The following is a 22,953-nucleotide window of genomic DNA, read 5'->3' as shown; positions in this document are numbered from 1 at the left end:
CATGAGGTATAATCTTATTAAACATAGAATAATTTGAGTAATTAAATGAATACTGGCATGTGTATGAGGGATTTTTCTTTCCACAATCTCAAAATTGACAGGTAGATGAAGAAGCATTTATTTATTTGTTTGTTTGCTTTAATGTCTTGCTTTAAACCTTAAATAACAACTAAACCAAGCCATAGTGGATCATCACATCATAAGCTTTTAATTGTGATGAACTCATCAGCCTTTGCTTCTGTATTTTTTCTCCACAAACTCCTGAAAGAACAACAAAGTCTTGAAATGCTCCGCTATCTCTTGTGTACTGTTGGTTTCAGTGAAAGCTAAAAATGACACAAGGATCCTGGACCATAAACTGCAAACAATGACTCAACACAAAGCTTCAAAAAGCGAGCAGTTTTGCAGATTTTACCTGAGCAACCTTGTAAAGAAAGATAAAAATGGTGACTTTTGTGCACTTTTGGATTCAAAAATAGTGGTTCACAATTTAAGCAGCTGTGTGATAAAATGGTTTGACCTGAGATGGTATTTAAACATCTCCAATGAAAGAACATTCAAACTTATCATATCAGCTGAGATCGAACAAAGACTCCTCTCCAGAACGAGGGAAAACCTCGCCGTGGATCGCACCAGCTGTTTTGGTGAGCTGAGTGTGTGCAGGTGTTGAGCTCTCAGTGGGATCGTTCAGCCATTTTCCTTCATGCTTGTTTATTAGACCCCTTAAAGGACACACGCAGCTGCTTTTGAATGTTGTTAGCCAGTTGGGTACAGATTACATATGCTCTCCATCCCCGCTGAACATTTGCCAAAGCGAACTACGAGCTTTAAGATTATCATTTAGTCAATAGCATTAAATGCACAATAGTTTTCTCTGGGTCTTTTTCTCCAAGGTTTTCTTTACAGAGAAAAGGGTTTGCGATTTGGCTGGTTTTTACTGAGTGACACATTTGTTCGCCGTATCCTCGAGTGTGACACAAGGACAGTTTAAATACTGTATGATTATGTCACGAAAAAAAGAAAGAAAAAAAGGGTTTTAAACCTCTACAAACAATTTTAAATTGTGTTCTTATTTCATTAATCAAAATAATGTGCATTAGAAAAAGATCAGATGAGTGGTGAAGACAGAATTTGTTGGTAAAAATAGAATTTGTTTTAAAAGCGTCAGATTTGTTACATTTAGACTACAAACCACAGTTAGTAGTATACTACTATAAAGTTGCACTATTTGTATTTAAAGCCTTAAATGGTCTTACACCTGCATATGTGCTACATATGCTGCATCCATTCACTTCCTGAAGATCATTAGGGTCTGCTTCCCAGTCACTCTTGACTGTCCAGTGATCGAAGTTTATTGTGCCTCTGCTGTGGTTGAACTAAAACTCTCCCAAGCGACCTCAGAAATTCATCAGCTGTGGCGATATTTAAATCTGAGCTAAAGAAATGCTTTTTTTTCTCTTTAGCTTTTTTTTCCTCTTAAGCTTTTGGAAGCTGATATCTGGAACTGTGTTCAGAGGACAAGCTGCTCTTGTGTTATTTTACATAAATGCTGTGAATGTGTGCATTACGGATTTTTAGGAACTACTTTTAGTTTTTCATTGTTTAAATTTTTCGTAGTATAGCACTTTGATTTAAACACGCTTTATTAATAACATTTAATTATTGCTTTCTCTCTCCAAGCGTCAAATATTTGAACATAAGCTGTATGTCAGCAAGATTGTTTTTTCTTCTCATAATGAGGAATCGTTCATTTATGTATTTGGTCACAGATTAAGTGACATAACCGGTTGCAGGTCACAGATGCTGTTTTCCAGATTTTCCAGAATTATTTCAGATCTTCCTGTGACATCAAACTGATTAAACCTTTTATTGAGCTGATGTTCAGGAAAGATTGGTTTGGTTCAGTGCAGCAACAAAAATCTAAATCTTCCCCTAAGCTCAACAATTCATAAGTATAGCTTTTAATTTATAACCTACTCTCTACGTCTTCAGTGTTGTCATTGTCTGTTCGGTGTATTTTATATAATGTTAATCCATCATGCTCTCCAGTGTCAGCTGGAAAGGTTGCATGCAACTTAGCCATCTAACACAGCTCCAGCTGCACAAAGTGATAGAGAGCATGAGTGAGCTGTAGCACTAATGCATGTTAAGTCACTGATCTCACATATGAAGTTCTCTGCACCTTCTTCACTGTGTTCTGCTAACGTCAGTCACATACATTCACATACATTCACATACAAGTGATGAGGAAATGCAGGTAGTCCAGCCTGGTAGCAGTTCCAGTGTGACTATTAACACCTGAGGCTAACATGAGTGTCATCATGCTGTTGTAACGAGGTTCATGTAATCAATCACAATCAACACATTCAAGTTATATTAATAAAGAGAAAAAATGCTTTCTGTCTCATTAACAACATATACAGGCTTTAAAGACAACACAGACATGTTTTTTTGCTCAAACAATATGGGGCCTGTCTACCCTGGCACACACACACACACACACACACACACACACACACACACACACACACACACACACACACACACACACACACACACACACACACAAAAACATAGCCCTGCTAGTTAGCAACAGCAACACTGGCCTTTTTCTAGAGCATTTTCTCCAGACCGGCTCCTCTGGCCATGCTTCAACAGATGGCCCAACAGATCCCTGGACGGGCCTGTGAGGTGGAGAGAAAGGGGCTGTGTGGGAGGAGGGGGGGTTGGCACCCTCTAAGGAAGGCTGAGGGGGGTGTAGTGTGGGTGAGGGAGGAAGGAGACATATGTCCACAGTCCTGGCCCCTGCTGACGGACTGTCTCTGCTGGCTGCTTAGCGATTGGCTTGTCTTTCTCACAAACACACCACACACATGCATTAGCATGTTTTTGCCACTTAGGTGGATGCTGCATTGACTTCCATATATCCCCTGATGACTGTTATAATTCTATAGACAAATGCTCAGTCTTAACCCTTAAAAAGGCAGCTTACTTATTTACTCCTTCTCCCCCCGCATTGGGAGGTGACTCCTTGTGATGTGACTGGGTGAACAAACTGTTGTCCTCACAATGCGAGCAGCATATGCACGCACACACACACACACACACACACACACACACACACACACACACACACACACACACACACACACACACACACATGCACACACGTGCACAGATACATAAACTTATTCCAATAAGTCTGGCAGATCGCTGCAGTACAGCTCGTCTTCCTCTCCATCTGCAGCTAAAAGACCCACGCGCCCCGACAATGAGGTGACCATGTCACTGCCTGAGCCGAAGCAGAGGGATGGAGAGAGAGAGAGAGAGAGAGAGAGAGAGAGAGCGAGGGAGAAAAGCAAGAAGTAGGGGGAGAGAGGGGAGGGAGGGGACGAGGGAGGGACACATTAACAAGCTATAATCTCAACTGCCTTATCCATAATGCATTGTGTGGGCCAATTTACATGGTGCTGGTCCCTCTGGGAGAAAGGAGATCATCCATCACATTACTTTATTAGCTCCCTCACTCTCTCTCACAGATGCGTGCGCGCACACACACACACACACACACACACACACACACACACACACACACACACACACACACACACACACACACACACACACACACACACACACACATCATTATTTGTCTCTGCCTCTCCCTCTGTTTTGTGGGCCTGTTTTGTCATGGTTGTTGTTTCAAACTGCTGCTGCCTCTATAAAACAACTCCAAACCGAGCTGTGTTTTGCAGACTGTGACAAGCAGTGAGGGATTTTTTTTTATTTTTTTAAATGTGACAGCCGCTGGTTTCAGCATGCATCAGAGGATTTAGGTACCTGACAGGAATCTGAGGCTGAGCCTTGTTTTTCTGAAGGTAAACTGAACACACACAAAGTAATTAAACACTGACTGATTTCCCTTAATTTAATATGAAGCTTTAGGGGATATTTGATGAAATTTAACATGAATAATGAATTACACCGTGGCCCTTTCAAACAGGTAGCCTTATATTGTTAGCAAACAGTATTTGAAAGAAGAAAAATAATATTTCTCTTCAATTTAAGTCTGTTCAAATCTACCCTCTAATTTTAAAGGATCAAATAATTTTCTTTATCATCAAAATATTTGTTTTTCTAAAGCAAATTTTATGCAAAAGCAGTGTTGCAACATTTAAAGAGCATTATAAATCAACCAGTACAGGAGTTATGAATCAAAATCAATAAATTTGTTCATGATCAGTGAGGAAGAAAACACGTTCATTTTATTTTTTGCGCACGTATTATATTTTTAAACACACATTTTATGTTTCTTATACTGTTTAAATATCAAGCACGATGGAATCCACGCATAAACATAAAGTTACTGTTTGGTTTTTACTGGTTTTTCATTAGGTTAATTCAACATTTCGATTTTTAAAATGATTTCGAGTTCATTCTAAAGGTATGTTAAAACACGCCGATTTATTTTGTTATCGTGGGCTGGTTTGGCAGGATGTGCGCACGGTGTGTTTGTGTTGGCTGATAGACTCAGAATCAAGGAAATTAATTGTTGCCACTTTAGCCACACACACACACACGGATTACAGATCCATCAGATCCCGCAGTCACCCTGTGAATAAAACGAGCTGTAATTGCAATCATATATGTGTGGCTTCAGCTCCGCGCACCATTAGTATCGCAAATAAGTAATAATTTGCTAATGACAACATTATGTTGAGTCAGTTTAGGGGCAATTAAAGTGAGTGATATTTACATATGCCTAATGAATCACCGAGCGTGGCAGTTCGGGCGGACTCTAATGAATATTCATCCAGGCATTTCTCCCCTGCGCGCAGCAGTTTATAAACTGAATTATGGCTGATTTGCCCTTTTAAAAAATGAACATGGGCGCATCTCCCACAAGGAGGCGGCGAACAATAACGTCTGATTATAAAAATGTTTTACTGCTAAACTGCCGGTGAGGAGACGGCGGCAGCGTGGTAAAAGACTCTCTTTGGAGGGGTGCTGAGGAGGGAGAGCCCACCTAAAATCAATCCAATTTAGTCTGGGCCCTCTCCACCTCTTTTTAGACTGACAGAAATATTCGCAGCGTGCACACGGGGCGTGCTCTGTCATCGCACTGGACATGTTCAGCAGCTGCTTTTACTAGAGGAGTCTGCCTTCAGGTTATCCCGAGCAGAGGTTAGACTCACACCAACCTTTAAAAGCGCGGGGTTGACTCGCTCCTCCACCCGCCTGTGATTTCTCCGGTAATTGCCCCCGGTTGGTGGGTGAGTCGGCTGAGCGTTGACCTCTCAGGTGCGGGGCCAACAGGCGGTATCGGTTTGCATTCAGAGGGCGCTTAACAAGATGGGCTGCACGTTTATCATGCAAATAAGCAGCTCTCTAGCAGGTGTCAGCGCACACTCGCATGAGTGCGCACGCACACGTGCATGCGCGCGAGCAGAGGCTTTAACAGCACTGCAGTCATTATCGCATTACAAATGTAACCACAGACACACAAGGCTGACATATGCAGCTGTGCCTCATAATGACCAATGGCCCAAAAACAATACTCAATGATTAAAAAATACATTAAAATCACACTGAGCACAACTGTAAACCAAAACATCATTTTATTGTAAACATTTTGCACATTATAAGCATGTGGCTGTATTTTTAGATGTAGCATACATATGTGCACTCATAGCCAAGAGGCTTTGGGAAGCATTTTCATTTTTTTCATATATGTTTAGATTTTCAAATACAGATCCCGAATGTTTAAGAGTCTAAATCTTTTATTATTATATAATTAAAGATAATACTGTCTGGCTTTATTAAGTGAAACATGCAGAATCGCTGCCTACAGATATAACACTCCCCACAAGCTTTATGTTGCTGCTGATAAATTATGACAACTTTTACATTTAGGTTAACTGCATCTGTAGATCGCTTCAGTCCTTCCTCAGTCCTTCAGTTTGTCGCCACCTCTTTGATTCAAATGTATCTGCTGCCACCTTGTGGTTTATTTGTGCCACTGTCGTTTTTGGGAGTAGCACAAATGACAGTTGCACACATTTTGTTTCATACGCTGCAACTTCAGTTGTCTGGATTATATTGTTTAGATGGGAAATGAATTCTTATATAGTCTTTGTCTGCTCCACTTCAGCACTAAGACCACTTTATACAACATGTTCCATTTAGCCCAAAAAATCATACAAATACCTTCTACACTCAAACAAATGAAATTGGATGGTTGTTACATGTACAAGATCCAAACTTGTAATTTGAACTAAATAATTTCACGTTTCTATGGTGAACGTAATTGAATCATGTAGCATCTACATGAAATTCAGCAACTTAATTTGTTCTTGTTGAGATGACATGATACAATCTAGTAAGAGTGGTTCATTACCTGGACTCACGACATTCACAAGATCACATTAGATGTCAAACTTGCAGAAAGTTCTGCATCAACCCTTGTAATCATAGCTTTCCTAGCTTTGTTGAGCCTGGATTGACAGCTTGGTGGCGTGATGGTTAGTACTGTTGCCTCCCAGCAAGAAGAGCCTGGCTTCAAATCCACAATCTGGCTGGTTTGTGTGTAATTAGAGTTAGGTTTTGGTGATTCTAAATTACCCATGAATGTAAGTGCAAATGGTTCTTTGTCTCTATGAAATCATCAACCCCATAGCGGTTCATTAAGCAAGACTAGCAGTAATTGCCTTGATTAACAAAGTAGTTGTTCCAACAACAAGATTTCATTGTGTTTTCCTAAAGTTTTTAACTTGTGTAGAATGAATTAAAACAAATTTCACTCTACATACTTAAATCAGTCACTTCAAGTCAATGCAAGTATACTACGGTGATCCAACGTAATCTGATTACATTAAACCACCAAATGCCAAATGTGTTGGTTTGACATGATCAAAAATGGGTTATTGTACTTGGTTAAATCACATGGAAAAAGGTGCCATGATTAAATTGTGTTCATCCAAAGACAGATTTTTTTGAGCGTATCTAACAAGAACACAGTCACATGCCAGCGAATGCATCAGGAGCAACATAAGGTTCAATATTTGTCTCATTAGTAGATGTCCTGTTCTGTAATCCACAGCCACCCCAAACAATTTAGCTCATATATTTCTGCACTCGTAGCCAAAAAAGCTTTCATTTTTATATTCAGATTTTGTGCAATCTATGGAAAAGTTTCAAAGAGTTATTTTGAAATAAGTCAAATTTATCTATAAAATAAGGTATTTACAGTGTGGCCCATGCTTTTTCATAAAAACATCCTCGAAGACCAACTTCTTCCACTATACCAGGAGCTTTTTGGTGGGCTGAGAATCCATCTTCACTATATCATAGAAATTATACTGAACTCATGAAATCATAAAAACATAGAAAAATTAGGCTGTAACTGGAACAACAACAACAAAAAGTTGTTTTTAATACTTTCACAAAAAACTCTGCTGATCGCACAAAAAATAATAAAAAGTCAGCTCGAGAAAGCAGAACTGGGAGGGATTCGTAAAAACATGTTTTGCTTACAAATGAACTTCTTTATTTTTTTTTCTAGCAATGGCAGACACGTGAGACTGTGTGTAAGTGAAGTTATTATAAGTCAACATTACACCAAATCGTTTTGAAACAGCTGAATGTTTAGTTGCAATTAGGGACCCTCCACCTTTTCACAACATTCACTGTGCTTGACATTATGACATGCAGAAAATAAAACTGCTGCAGTATATGAAACGGTGTTGCAGCCTCACATTAGATTAAGGAAGTGGACCACAGCTTTCATTGCATTCTCCATTTTTTATCACATACAGTGCTGTGAAAAAGGATTCAGCCCCCTTCCCATTTTTATTTATTTTTGCAAATTTGTCACACGTATTTCAGATCATCAATCAAAATTTAATATTAGTCAAAGGCAACCAGGATAAATACAGCATGCAGTTTTTAATGTATTTATGAGAAAAAGGTTTTCCAAACTTACCTGGCATTATGTGAAAAAGTCATTTTTCTAAGCCTAATAATTAGTTGTGCCACTGGTTACTGCAGCAAGCACCACATTCAAGCATTAGTGATAACTGACAATGAGTCTTTCACATCTCTGTGGAGGAATTTTGGCCCACAGTATTTTTTTTACTTTAGCCACACTGGAGGCTTTACAAGCACAAATCGCCTGTTTAGAGGTTTGCTTGGTAGCTGCATAACCCAAGTGTGCTTGAACTTCAGGGCACGAACTGATGGCTGGACAGTTGTCCTTCAGGATTTTGTGTTAGAGATCAAAATTCATGGTTCAATCAATTACAGCAAGTCGTCTATGTCCTGATCCTGAAGCAGCAAAAAAGCCCCAGACCATCACACTAACACCACCATGTTTGACTCTTGCTTTGATCAGTCGATAGAATATTTTCCCAAGCTTTTGTTTCCTTTCTGGTCAGCAGTGATTTTTCTCCTTGGAACTATGGATGCCATTTCTGCCCAGTCTCTTTCTTACTGTTGAACCATGAACTCTGATTTTAACTGATTGAAGTGAAGCCAACACTTAGATTATGTTATGGGCTCTTTTGTGACCTCCTGTATGAGTCATCAATTAGTAGATTCGGATAGCAGTTTTCCCTCAATAAATAAAAATTGCCATTTTAAAACTGTATTTTGTATTTACTTGTTTGACGATCTGAACCCTGTGCTGAATATGTGAAAAGAGGAAAGAAATCGGGAAGGGGCAAATATTTTTTCACAGCACTGCATAGGAAACAAAAGAGTAAATATTGGTCGGCTGGCTAACACAGGAAGGAAACAGATTGTACTTTCTAACCGTTGCCTTCAGCATAAACATAGAAACAGAAAACCCTCTGTGATTGGCCTATTTTAACACACAATTAAACAACTGTGCAAACTCTTGGGCCGCCTGATGTGATTAAAGTTAGTGAACCAAAACTTTTTCCCAGGACAAGAATGCAAAAACAAATGTAAACTCTTTCAAATGCATTCAGTTTCCAAGAAACGTGGACATTTTCACCACTAATTCAAATGACTGAAATCCTGCTTTTAAAAGAGATTAAACTATTTTTTTTATCAGTATACAAAAGTGACATATATGACAGATGTCTCTGGCAATTTCGGCAGGTGGAGTTCAGGGAAAGGCAGCGCACCACTGCTGTCTATGTGTGTCTTTACTGTGTATGCTTTAACCACTGCTCCCCCCTCCAGCACTGATTTGTGGATGATTCCCAGTCTGGCTTGTTCATAATACTCTGCTCCGAGCTCCCTGCCCAGGAAGATGTCTTGGACCTGTGCTGGAGACAGACTTAAATAATCTCTCCTTAAGTCCAGATTTGTGTCTATTTCTGTGTTGTACCTATTTGTGTCTAAGTCAGCATTGTTTTCTCTGTCTGGGTCTCCAGTCTTGGCTCTGTTCAAATCTGGATAGGGATAAAATGGCTTCTGTGGCAGGTTGACCACCGTCAGCCTCTCCAGGTGGTGCACGGCAAAATATCCCTCCGGATTAAAAGGAGGCATCCCACTGGATCCGCAATAGATCAGTGTGAGGTGCCTCACCTCTGAGTTGTTGAGCAGACGTGCTGCATTTGACGGTGACGTGAACCAAACGGTTAAGCGTCTCATCTGGAAAACAGGAGACAAGTGCGACTGCAGGCGGTGCAGTGTGGAGAGCTGGATGTCCTTGCATACGCAATCTGTAAGCGATGAGATGCTGCAGGGTTGTGGGTCCTGGCTGCAGGAGTAGTACAAAAAGCTGTTGTGGGTTACATAAGCCAGGTGCAAGTCAGATCGCTGCAGAGCCACCGAAACACACAGCAGCACACAGAGGAAAGGGGCAGGGGGGCTGAAAGCAGCCATCACTGCTGAAGAAGAGTCTCGAGCATCTTCATCAGTCCTGCATTTAAACACAACATTACATTATTATCAGCAAATCGCACTTATTGTTGCAGTCTTAGTAAATTCTGACCATGATTATCAAGGTGAACAATGAATGAACAATTAGAAAGAAAGGCTACTATTCTCTGAACAGACAGTCGGTCTGTTCAGTTTTTTTTTAATTAGTTTTTTATTGTTTTTTACAGTTCAATTCAATTCAATTTATGTAAATAGCCCTCTTCACAGGATAAAAACCACAAAAGAAAATCAAACATACAGCACAAATCTAATTAAAAGACAATCTAAATAAATGAGTCTTAAGCTGCTTTTTGAAAGAATAAATACAATCAAGGCAACGTAGTGATGGAGGGAGCCACCGCTCTAAAAGATCTATCACCTCCGGGCTTAAAACGTGTTCGTGGGACTACCAGCAGCCTTTGATTAGATGATCTCAGGCTGCGAGAAGGAGCGTGGGGTTCTAAAAGATCAGAAATGTAGGCAGGGGGATCACAATTCAAAGCTTTAAAAGTCAGTACCAAGATTTTAAAATGTATTCTAAAATGCACTGGAAGCCAGTGTAATGAACGTAACACTGGTGTAATGTGCTCTCTTTTTCGTGTCTTAGTTATTATATTTCTATGCACCATAATATAGAAGTTTAAGTATAAATGCTCAGTTTCCAGAGTGGATGATAACATTATGGGAATGATCATATAATAAAATAGTACAGCACTTAAGAAGAAACATCCATTTCAGTGGTAAAAGCTTTAGGGCTGACTGTAAGGCAGACAGGAGTGGGACCAAAATGCAGACTTGAGAAATCGAGAAATAAGCTAAAAGCAGCTTTGTTGCTAAACTCATGGGAACAAAACAACAAACAAAAAACTGAGAAGGCAGGAACGAGGAACTTACAAATTAGGCACTATGGAAGAAATACAAAATGCATGGGACACAACATGAGGAAGATTGCAACAAAGAACACAAGTTTAAATAGACAAGAGAAGAGGAAGGCAGAGGCGAGATGCCTGAAGAAAAAACACACAGCTGAACTAATTCTAGCCAATGAGACAAAGGGAAGCAAAACTGTACCAAGCACACACAAGACAATCAAAACTCAACCAGAAGGAACAGAAGGAACAGAAACACAGAGACAAGACAGACTTCACACAGGCAAGACTGGGCACAAAATGAAACATCACCTAATGAGGAATAAAGGACTACAACAGAACCCAAGTGCGTTTCATCTTGAGATTAGACGGATGGCCGGACATTTTCCAAGTCTTGAGGCAGCAAAACAGCCCCAAGTCATCACACTGCTTTGTTAATTTTAACAAAATGGGATGCACACCATCAAAAAGTTTGTGGATCCAAAAAACTTTTGCCTTGTCAGTCCGTAGAATATTTCACTCTTCGCACAGGGCCATGTAGGTTTAGATCTAATATCCCCCTAATTAAAAAAAAAAAAAAAAAAAACAACTTTAAAACTGCTTTTTATTTTACCTGTGTTATCTTTGTCTAATATTTAAATTTGTTTGATGATCTAAAACATTTAAATGTGACAAACATACAAGACAAATTCAGGAAGGGGGCAAACACTTTTTCACACCACTGTAACTCACAACCCTGGGTCACAACATTGGGACCATGCCAGAAAACAAACAGATAAAGTTGTATTGACTGTGTGAGCTTGAAACAGGGAGACATCAGTCTGAACATATTTTATTAATGACTTTCAATGTTCTTATTTTTTTCTCTTTTTTGTTTGCAGTTTTAGTTCGTTTTTATAGTTTGATTTATTCAGTCACTGAAAATAACAAATAGCGAACTGAGTTTGTCATTACTAGAGTAATAGATCCTGAACAAGAATTTAAAATAAATAAATAAATAAATAAAGTAAAAACAGTACACACACGCACACACACACACACACACACAGGAAAGGTTTGAATTCAAAGCTTTCTAGCAGACACGGTTGACAGGCACGGATGTGATTGCACACAATGCCATTCCTAAATCGAATCAAGCAGAAAGTCCTGATGCCAAACGCTAACCCTTTACAGTTTTTTCTGATTGCTTAAGCACATTTTTTGTAACTATTGGCTAATTTTGCAAAACTCTTCACACAAATAAGAAAACCTGTCACCCAATCATCAAAACATTGTAGTTCTCTTGCAAAAGCAAACACAGCTAGATAAACTCTTCACACCTTCGTAAAAATGGTGTTTCCGTATCAAACAGTACACACAAGCCATCATCTACTAAGCACACAATGCGCCAACTGCACACTGATGGTATGAGTACAAAACACTTCTGGCTTTTGCTTTCTCTGTGCACAAGGTAGGCTATGTCAGTTTGAGCTCATACTTCTGTCATAGATCCATAAGCATAGAGGGATCCAAACTTCAAGTACTGGTGTTTATTCAAACACATCAAAACAAACACAAGTGTTTATTTCCAAGTATAGGATTATTTGCAACCGCCATAATGACTATATGGGTTACTTGGTCTGCAGTGAACATGCTTCCTCTGCCCCCAGCATCTGGTCATCTAGCAATTCTGTAAAGTAACAATTTCAGTATTTTTACATCAATGGTATTGGTGTGTTTCTCATTGGCATATGGCAGTGCTACAAATCTTTGTGCGAAGTGACTGTACTAACCGATTCTCATTTCAAGATGTCCCTATGGTACTTGCTACAGTGTAGCGGCTCGAGTTAGGCTGGACCCGTTGGCCAGCTACCCTCAGGGTCATTCCACGGTTGATTACATGGTCCACTATTGTAGCTCTGATGTCATCAGCAATTCTATTTCTTACTCTTCCTACCCTTCCTCTCCCCCCTCCTCATCTTCCTCTCCCCCCTCCTCGTCTTCCTCTTGCTCCTCCTTGTCCTTGTCGTCCTCTTCATCCTACTTCTTCACCTCCACGTCCTCTTCCTCGGCCTCCTCTACTTCTCCCTCTTTCTGCTCCCTCCATTGTACTCCGCACACACAGCTTACCTGTATTATAGTGCTTAGGCTGATTGCAAAGTGAACTAATTATCTAAAAAAGTTTTCACATGTGAAAGTGTGCCAGACAGTTGGCAAATTAGTGTTAATGATAGCCATACATGTGTATACTTTTGCTAGGAGTGTGTTGGAAATTTGGTAATTGAGTGTTGTGCAGTGAATTGTGCCTACAGTTTTGCAAAGTGTGTGTTACAAAATTGCAAACTGAGTGCAAAGCAGTTTTTGTGCTTTTAGTTTTGCAAACTCAGTGAGTGGTTTTGCTATAAGTCTGAATAGTTTTAGAGATTGTGCTACAGGAATCACAGTTAGGGTTTAAGCATTCAGAAAAAACTGTAAGTAAAGGTGTCACGGTCCTGGGTCTCCTGACCCAGCGTTTTTAGTTCTTTGTGATTTTTGTATTATTGTACTTGTGTGTGATTTATTCTATGGCTTCTAGTTTTGATCCCTTGCCCTTCATGTCTCTCTGTGTCCCCTCTGTTCTGTGTAATTGTGTGTCTTTGCATGTTTGAGTTTCTTGTTTTCTGTCACTCTGCATTGTGCATTATGTTCTCATGGTTGGTTTTTTGTTACTCTCTCTAGTCTAGTCTCTTGTGTTCCCAGCTGAGTATTTCCCTGTGTATTTTGGTTCTTAGACCTCTGCCTTATGGTTTATGTCTCTGTATTTCTTAGTTGCTGTCTCCACTGTGTCAAGTTCGCGTCTCTGTGTGATACTTCCTGTTTTACTTTGATGGTCCGTGTCTCATGTGAATGCGTCCTGCTTTGCTTGTCTCGTCAGTCCTGATTTCTCCCAGCTGTGCCCTCCTTCTGTGTCTCATTCCCCTCGTTACTTCCCAGTGTATTTAAACCCTGTGTTTCTCTGAGTCAGTGTCGCGTCGTCCCTCATGCTGTGTGTGGATCTCCCTGTGTCTCCCTGTGAGTTCTTAGTTTATGGTTTCCCAGTTTAGTCTAGTTTTGTATGTTTGTTCTACCAGCAAATAAAGCTGTGTTTTGAGTTCACCTCCCCGAGTCTGTGAGTCCTGCATTTTGGGTCCAACTCCTGCCTGCCGCACAGCGATTCATGACAAAAGGATATCAGTTGGCTGCCTGTTATCATGAAATCTTATATTAATAACGTGACAGCTGGGATACACTTCATTCTATCTAGCCCACATGAACTGGATAAGTGAAAGAAAATAGATGGATGGATACACTGATGAAAGAAGGGTAGTTATTAATGTTGCATGTTATTGTTGTAATAACTTTGTTTTTGTTTTTACTTGCCTTATTCGCCTGCGTCTTGTTTCATGCTGTGTAGTTTAGGTAAAAGACACCTCAGCCCTGTTGTTTACCTTAAATATTTCAATGCCATATAATGACCAAAATGATATGCCAAAAGCTGAACATCGGAGACATATTGATACAGAGATATAGATATGTAGTCATTATCAACTCGAGAAATATCTTGTAAATTTACACAAGAAACTCATAAAAAACGTCATAAAAATGGTAACAGAAAACCTCAAAATAATCACAAAATCCAAAAATAAACAGAAGCATAGAAATCCGAGGACTATGACACACACGATGATATTGCACTGAAAGCTTTTGTTGTAAATATACAGTTGTGGTTACAAGTTTACAAACATGCTTGCCTGTTGGTACAATGTTCTTAGGTGGGCATAAGTGTCATAGTAATTTGGGGCTTTTAAAGCTTTATTAGAATAGTTTTTTTATAGAGGGAGGAGAAATCCAATGATATTTTTGATTTTCTCCAATCCACACAGGGTCAAAAGTATACATAAAGGCTCAAATATATGCATACATTCATTTAAGTCTCTTGATTCGTGTTGCTGATCTACAATGTATTGTAACAAGACAGCATCATGGCCTGTTCTCATTAGCGATTATAATTGACTACAGCTGGTGGTTTCTTGTTAGCATAAAAAGGAGAAATTATTAGAGTAACTGTTGAATTGACCAGTTCCAACTTGTGTAAATCTACAATTACTGTATATTTCCAATTTGTGTGCCTTTTGTCACAATGATAACAGATGTTTGGAGGAGTAAAGGTGAGGCTTTCAAACCTAAGAACACTGTCCCAGCAGTCAAGCATGGTGGTGGTAGCATCATGCTCAGGGGCTATTTTGCTTCCAGCAGTACTGGTACATTGCACAAAGTGGATAGAACAAGAAGGAGGAGGGGGACTACTTCTAAATTCTTCAACTTCACCTCAAATCAGCAGCTAGATGGACATAATCGGGTCTTCCACTAGAAACACATCCAAATTAAATAAAGCAGGCTAATGTTAAGCTTCTAGGATTTCCTTCTCAGCCTTGAGCTCAACCCAATTGAAAATTAGTGGACTATGCTTTAAAGCTAGGCACATGCCAAGAAACCAACCAATTTAACTTAACTCCATCGCAATCTGCTGATTATGTAGAGTAGAGGGAAAGACCCAAGATGCAAATACTGTACACAGGTATGATTGAACAAAAATGAGTCATTTAATTAGGCTGTTGAAAATATCCATAAAATATCCATAAAGCAAAAAATAAAATCCAAAAGGTGAAAAGCAGACTATTGCCAGAGGCACAATGAACACTGAGCATGGAAACAGGGAGGGCAATCGTGAAAGTGAATACAGCTGTGGAAAACAAGACACACCTGAACTAATCACAGAGGCCAAGAAAATGAGAGAAAAGTAAAATCTAATATAGTTGTGACTTAAACATAATCTATATTTTTTAAAAAGCTCTTTCAGTTCAGGTCCGCTTTCATAAATGACTAAATAAAATGAACTGAGGTCACTCTGTACGTTTAATGCATTAAATATTTACTTACCAACACATGAAGAGAGGCGATATGGACGATATCTACAGATGGTTTGAATTAGGACCCACACACGCACACACTCACACCCACTCATACACATGTGTGATGGGTGTGCTCTTTTTGAACCCCAGTTAAGGATATATTGCTTGGCACAGAAAGCCCACATTGAATTTCACATGGACAAACACACTTAGAAAATTACAGCTGTGCTTTGAGATTCCAGAGAAAACACTGTTTTGAAATCGTGGTTTCTATGACCGTCGGTAGATTTTCTGGTTTGGCAATACAATCAGTGCAGAAACATGACTTTCAGCCTCATTTTGAAGTCCGGATGAAGCTGACCGCTACATTCTTTCTTTGGGTTACATTAAACAAAAGACAATCTAACTTCAAATAGTCTTATAGTGTTGTTGTTGTTGTACTTACACTTATTCACCAATGGATGAGATTTACATAAAATCTCAGGGTTCATTGCCGTTTTGTATTTTTCTTTCTTTGTAACATAATATTTTTGGAGACTGCAGAATTGGATACATAAGAAAACTGTGTGACTTTACACACATACACTCAAAATGTGATAAAATGTGATTACAGCTGTGCAATGTGCACTTGGCGTACGTGCATTACTGTAGGTATCTGCAGACAGCCAACTGGGAAAGTTGCTGTTACCAACTGAAATACAGCCTCCACCTAATAAATACAACTTTGAATGTCTGTTTCTTGTCTTTCTGGTAAGCTAACCTTGAAAGCTGCTCCCTGTGGTTTTATATTTACCAGACAGAAATTAGGCTTCTTTTCTCTGCAAGAAAGCAAACATTTCCACCAAGTGCAATGGTTGTCATAAGAGCTGGGATATTGCATTAAATGTCTTAAAGGAACATAAAGCGAGAGAGAAATCCTATTTAATTTTGCATTTACAGAAGAAACTTGTTGGCTCTGTGCTTGCAAATTCTAGAAGTGGAGAGTAATGATTACCAGCTTTTAATAATTATTTATTTTGACATTCAGACAGACATTGGCCTTAAGGGTGAGTGTTTTCCTTTTGTTCAGACTAATTCTGCTTCAGGATTGGAGCAAAGTGGTGCCGACAGGTGGCCACGGCCAACACGGACTAAAGTCTGCCCACCCTACACAGGGTAAAGTGTGTCAAGATATACAGCGAGATTCTGGGCTGCTCCAGATGAAATATGACCAACAATGAAAGAATTAGACATGAGGTTCAAAGTTGGCCTTTCTAACAGTGTTGTTTTCAAAGATTACCGGGGAAAAAGTGTTAGAAATTTAAAATGACCATCTCACAATGTAACCAACCACTAAAAATGTCGAGGGGGGTAATCAACTTGATATGAAAAGTCCAAAGCAAACTCAAAAGGGAATGGAAAATAAATGCTTGGGTTTGAAATAAAAAGGTTTCCCCCAGCAGCTGTTATGACTGAGTCAAAGGGTATATAGCACGACAACAAACAGAGGAGGGATAGGATCCATGCTTGACAGAGCATGTATTAGCATTTTACAGTCTGCAGCCATCAAAACCAACAACATATAAAGAACAACTATTTACACAAATAAAAATCAAATGAACACAAAATCACCGACACCCATCCTATTCCCAAGGAAAACTAACAAAAACAAAATGTTGACCATTTCCTGTTCCAAAAGGAGAAGGAAAAACAAATACTTGTTCTGCTCATGTTTGTTAAAGCTGTGTCACGCAGAGTGGCTTATAAGGCTGCAAAAATCTCAGTATATCATAAATCTATGAGTCCCAAATGCAGAAACGCTTAGGGAGGCAAAGGTGAACAGAAGACAAGTTGTTTATTGCCCGATGTAGAAAGTCCAGCAAAACACAAAGTCCAAAGGAGTCAGTGTAAAAAAACCAGAACAAATGAAAACCTAAAACTAGAGAAATAAACACAAAATACAAAATGAAATAAACAGGCAGGAAACCACACAGGAAACAGAAATAGATGATTTGACAGATGGGTAACAGAAGACTCGTGGAGTAAATCACAGGCGAGGAGATGAAGGAAGCAAAACTAAAAGCAAAACGCAAGGAGCACTGACTCTCAAAATAACACAGGAAGCGTTATAACTATAAGGGGAAGACACATAGACATGAATGAACTGCATACAAAGAACTAGACATAAGACGGTGAAACGCTAAGAGAAGAAGTGATCTGTATAACAACTGAGACAAAGGAGCAGAACTAAATACACTAGAGAATATAAATATAAAGATTAAACAAACCACGGATCACAAGGAATAAAATAAGCAGTCGAATGACCCAGAACCACAACACAGCCATCGTTACATTAGGATTTATAGCTAGTAACTGCCATTTTTCTACAGGAGCTTTTCATAATTGAAATTGTAAATATCTGATGAGTTGTAGCAACAGTTAAGAAAAGTTATAATCCTAGCAGTTTTTTAAAAAATCATTTGAGACAAAGTTACATAAAGAAAATTTGTTTCTGAGTCCACATGTTGTACTTCTCCACAGTAGTCACGTCTGAATGTGATGAATGATGAAAAGCTGGTCACTGAAACGTGGACGATGTCACCATCCTGGGTCTTTTGACCCCTTGTTTTGAGTTCATATATACATTGATGTTCATGGTTTATGTTTGAGTTTAAGTTTCTTAGGTTCTCTAAGTTCATTCCTTTATGCCTAGGTTGCCGTTACTATTCATGGTTTATTAGATTCCCCTTGTGTCTTCAGCCCCTGTGTTTAAGACTGTGACAGAAAATCTGGCTGACAGCAGTTTGCTGAGCTCATTTAGTGATAATACATTTAATCACACGTGCTTGGCATATCTTACTGAGGAATAGTCGGAGCTACCAAATAAATCATCAGAAGACACTACACAGTAGTTTACAAATTGAGCATTTAGTTAGACTTGGTATAGAAAAGTTTAAAGTGCTTGCCAAGTATGGCTTGTTTGGAATCATTGCCAGGAGAAAGCTTCTTTTCTCTTTGCAAAGTTGCATCTCATTAAATTGGAGGACTTAGGAAACAGTGTCCTTTTGACAAGATAGTGATGTTTGGTCATAATGCACAGCACTATGTTCAGTGAAAAACAAACAGAGCACATCAGCGCTATCACCATCAACTCTTTTGTATAGCAAAGTATTCCGGGGTCAAAGGTGAATCCATCTGTAGCAAAGCTAAAGCTTGGCTGAAACTGGGTGATGCAACAAGTCAGTGATCCCACGCACAGCAGAATGGCTTAAAAAGAAAAGGATCACGGTGTTGTACTTGGTGTTTCCCAAGACACAGAGGTTTGTGTAAACCTTTCTTTTCACGTGACTATATTTGGGATGGAACACTGTCTTCCTTTCTCTTCCCCATATTTGAAAAACATGAATCGCTGTCCAGCAAGAGTCTGTTAATGCAGTGATTCACTGATAAAATTCAAACATCAGGCTGTATTCTTTGGGTCGGAGTTTAATTTTAATTTCTGTCCTGTTTAACAGCCTAAGTTTAATCTCTGTGAAATCCGTGTTTGTTCAGCAGTCTCAGAAGAAAGACTTTCAGGGGTTCGCAGTAAAGTGTGAAGAGACACAAAACAGTGAATTAAAGGCACTCTCGATTGATAATCCAGCATCATGAGCATATTTGTTTCACCAAAAAGATTTGTGAGAATATTTCTGTTACATAACGCACACTACCAGGAATGCATAAGCTATGTAATGTAATATGAGAATGCACATAGGGCTCGGCTTTCTGATCCTTACATAGCGTTAACAACAGGACCCAAAAATACACATTTGACAGCTGTTAGTGTACACTAAATCCTCTTCAGCGTTAGTAAGCATAGAGAAAGTTTTTCATGGTTTTCTGCTGTGTAACTTACCCCAAAATGCTGCTGAGGACCAGATATGCGAATGCGTCAGAGTGAGGCTGGAATTGGGAGGGAAAGTCAAACATCCAGCTGACGTCAAGATGTGGGAAGTATCCCACTTAGGAAGCTGTAACTCACATCTGGAAGAGACTGAGTTCAGCCTTAAGTGCAATACAATAAAGTTCTGTCTGCTCTGAATATAAGTGACCCATGAAGAATCCTATTGTTTACTTTTTTATATATACTTTTTTGTCATCACTGCATTAAAGTTTCTGGATTTAAAACATATTTCGTTAATAAGCTATATAATGTGACGGCTCCATAAATGGCTTTTTATTTATTTTTGTCTGCCAGTAAATATAACACATAATGGCTGTGAGGAGGGTTTTCTTTGGCTTGACACATGGGGTTAAACGGGTGATTTCCTGTTAAAGACATGGAAGGGATCCAAAGTTTGCTGCTTTCAAGTGCTATCGGAAATCCCAGAATTGGACTTGATCTCGATGGAACAACCTAAAATTTAATGTCTTGAAGTTCAAGAGAGAAAAGCTACACTCAAGTTATTTTCAGTGAATTTCTTCATTTTTTTAAAGTTATTTTATACTTCTGATTTTTGAAAAATGTCTTTAGAAGAAAAATGCTTTTTTTTTTTTTTGTCTGCCACTAAGAATTGCATCTTGACTGATGATGGTGATGATCTGTAAACAGACAGCATTTGGAAAAGCATACTGATTTGCTAGCTTTTTCTCTACTTAATTTAAGTTTGCAGAATCTTTACATTGTGCTTTTTCAAATTTGATGAGGGAGGCAAATACGACTTAAATAGCTACTGGCAACCACCACATCGAGCTGGAAAGGATGTGCATGAGGTCAGGACAAATAGAAATGGAAATGTGCTTACAAGTGAAGAGAGTCAGCTGAAAAAGTAAAAGGATTACTTAGCTTTGAATGATGAAAACAATGCCAAGAGAGGAAGCCACTGCATGAGGAAGTCAGAAGTGGCAGAGAAGTATGTGGGGGTGGTGTTGGACATGTATGTGGACATAAGGTGTGTGGTAGAAGTGACATATGGGTTTAATGTGGGGTTGATAAAAACCTGCTATGGTGTATGGTTTGGAGATGGTGGCACTGAACTTCAATAAACTCTCTGTTTATTAGATATTTTCACTGGAAGAAACTGATTTGTTGTGAGAACTGTTAGCAGTTCACCGGTAATTACAGTTTTTTCTGAATGCTTAAACCCTAACTGTGATTCCTGTAGCACAATCTCTAAAACTATTCAGACTTATAGCAAAACCACTCACTGAGTTTGCAAAACTAAAAGCACAAAAACTGCTTTGCACTCAGTTTGCAATTTTGTAACACACACTTTGCAAAACTGCAGGCACAATTCACTGCACAACACTCAATTACCAAATTTCCAACACACTCCTAGCAAAAGTATACACATGTATGGCTATCATTAACACTAATTTGCCAACTGTCTGGCACACTTTCACATGTGAAAACTTTTTTAGATAATTAGTTCACTTTGCAATCAGCCTAAGCACTATAATACAGGTAAGCTGTGTGTGCGGAGTACAATGGAGGGAGCAGAAAGAGTGAGAAGTAGAGGAGGCCGAGGAAGAGGACGTGGAGGTGAAGAAGTAGGATGAAGAGGACGACAAGGACAAGGAGGAGCAAGAGGAAGACGAGGAGGAGGGAGAGGAAGATGAGGAGGGGGGAGAGGAAGGGTAGGAAGACTAAGAAATAGAATTGCTGATGACATCAGAGCTACAATAGTGGACCATGTAATCAACCGTGGAATGACCCTGAGGGTAGCTGGCCAACGGGTCCAGCCTAACTCGAGCCGCTACACTGTAGCAAGTACCATAGGGACATCTTGAAATGAGAATCGGTTAGTACAGTCACTTCGCACAAAGATTTGTAGCACTGCCATATGCCAATGAGAAACACACCAATACCATTGATGTAAAAATACTGAAATTGTTACTTTACAGAATTGCTAGATGACCAGATGCTGGGGGCAGAGGAAGCATGTTCACTGCAGACCAAGTAACCCATATAGTCATTATGGCGATTGCAAATAATCCTATACTTGGAAATAAACACTTGTGTTTGTTTTGATGTACTTGAAGTTTGGATCCCTCTATGCTTATGGATCTATGACAGAAGTATGAGCTCAAACTGACATAGCCTACCTTGTGCACAGAGAAAGCAAAGGCCAGATGTGTTTTGTATTCATACCATCAGTGTGCAGTTGGCGCATTGTGTGCTTAGTAGATGATGGCTTGTGTGTACTGTTTGATACGGAAACACCATTTTTACGAAGGTGTGAAGAGTTAATCTAGCTGTGTTTGCTTTTGCAAGAGAACTACAATGTTTTGATTATTGGGTGACAGGTTTTCTTATTTGTGTGAAGAGTTTTGCAAAATTAGCCAATAGTTACAAAAAATGTGCTTAAGCAATCAGAAAAAACTGTAACGTATTTTCTGTACAGCACTTTGGTCCTGTGCTGGGTATTTTAAAGTACTCTATAAATAACATTGGATTGGATATATATATATATATACATATATACACTCGACAAATGTACTACATAATCATATATACTCGTATACACTGTATACCAACAATGTGTTTATATAATGGAATCACCATGTTAAGCATTTAACCTACATATTCAAACTATAAGAGCCATATATTTGAGTCAAGTATTATCCACATTTAAATGATAAGTCTGCACCACTAGTTGTATGAGTACCTGTTGATCCACACCGCTTGTTTTGAGATTTAATAATTAGGATTAATATGTAACTTTTGATCATGTTATGGGCTACTGTGACAAGTCAAGACATAGGGTTAGTCGAAATTGGCCCATCTAAAGATGCACCTTTCTGCATATGTGTGTACCCACAAGAAGCAGTAGTGTTATTAAAAACAATCATATCTGTAAGGTCAGGTCCAAACAATATCCAGAGGACAAGTGATGGTGGGAGAGGAAAAGACTATACACCGCACTGACAAGAAAGCAGACAATAATAGAGAGTGGTGGACAGAAGAAGAAGAAGACTGATTGATTTCAAACATGTAAATAAAATGAAAGTACACTGTAAACAAGAAAAACGTTGCTTTTGACCTGTACCATTTTGGGCTTTAATGCAAAGCTTAGTTTATTCTACAATTTTACTCCAAATATGAATAACTTTAAAACTTTCCCTAGTTTTTAAACACTGTGTATCTTCAAAGAAACCTTTCTGACTACCTTTGGCAACAGATTGCCCCCCCCCAGAAGATGCAGGGGTTTTGATTAACTGTCATATGTATTTTCTCCAGACCTCCAGTTTAAATATAGTAACACCTCAGAAAAGTAAAGAATGAGAAGTGATTTCTGATTTATCACATGCTTTGCTTTAGACAAGAC

General features: G+C 39.0%; 1 protein-coding gene across 1 annotated transcript; it reads right to left on the bottom strand.

Moving 5' to 3' along the window:
• Positions 1-9,044: 9,044 nt before the first annotated feature.
• Positions 9,045-19,565, bottom strand: LOC308388438 (uncharacterized protein). Its single transcript, XM_080869192.1, has 2 exons — positions 19,542-19,565; positions 9,045-9,889 (listed from the first exon to the last, which is right to left on the bottom strand). The coding sequence occupies exon 2, from the start codon at positions 9,850-9,852 to the stop codon at positions 9,070-9,072; it is 783 nt and encodes a 260-aa protein (XP_080725318.1). The 5' UTR covers positions 9,853-9,889; positions 19,542-19,565; the 3' UTR covers positions 9,045-9,069.
• Between the last annotated feature and the right edge of the window lie 3,388 nt (positions 19,566-22,953).

This window comes from Rhamphochromis sp. 'chilingali' (genome assembly GCF_963969265.1).
Source record: "Rhamphochromis sp. 'chilingali' genome assembly, chromosome: 20".
In the NCBI taxonomy this organism is placed as follows: domain Eukaryota; kingdom Metazoa; phylum Chordata; class Actinopteri; order Cichliformes; family Cichlidae; genus Rhamphochromis; species Rhamphochromis sp. 'chilingali'.
Note: the sequence above shows the minus strand (reverse complement) of the source record. Positions and strands in the feature narration are given on the sequence as shown.

Bases quoted from the DNA above. Each gene is read 5' to 3' on its own strand.
- LOC308388438 (XM_080869192.1), bottom strand. From the start codon at position 9,852: ATGGCTGCTTTCAGCCCCCCTGCCCCTTTCCTCTGTGTGCTGCTGTGT.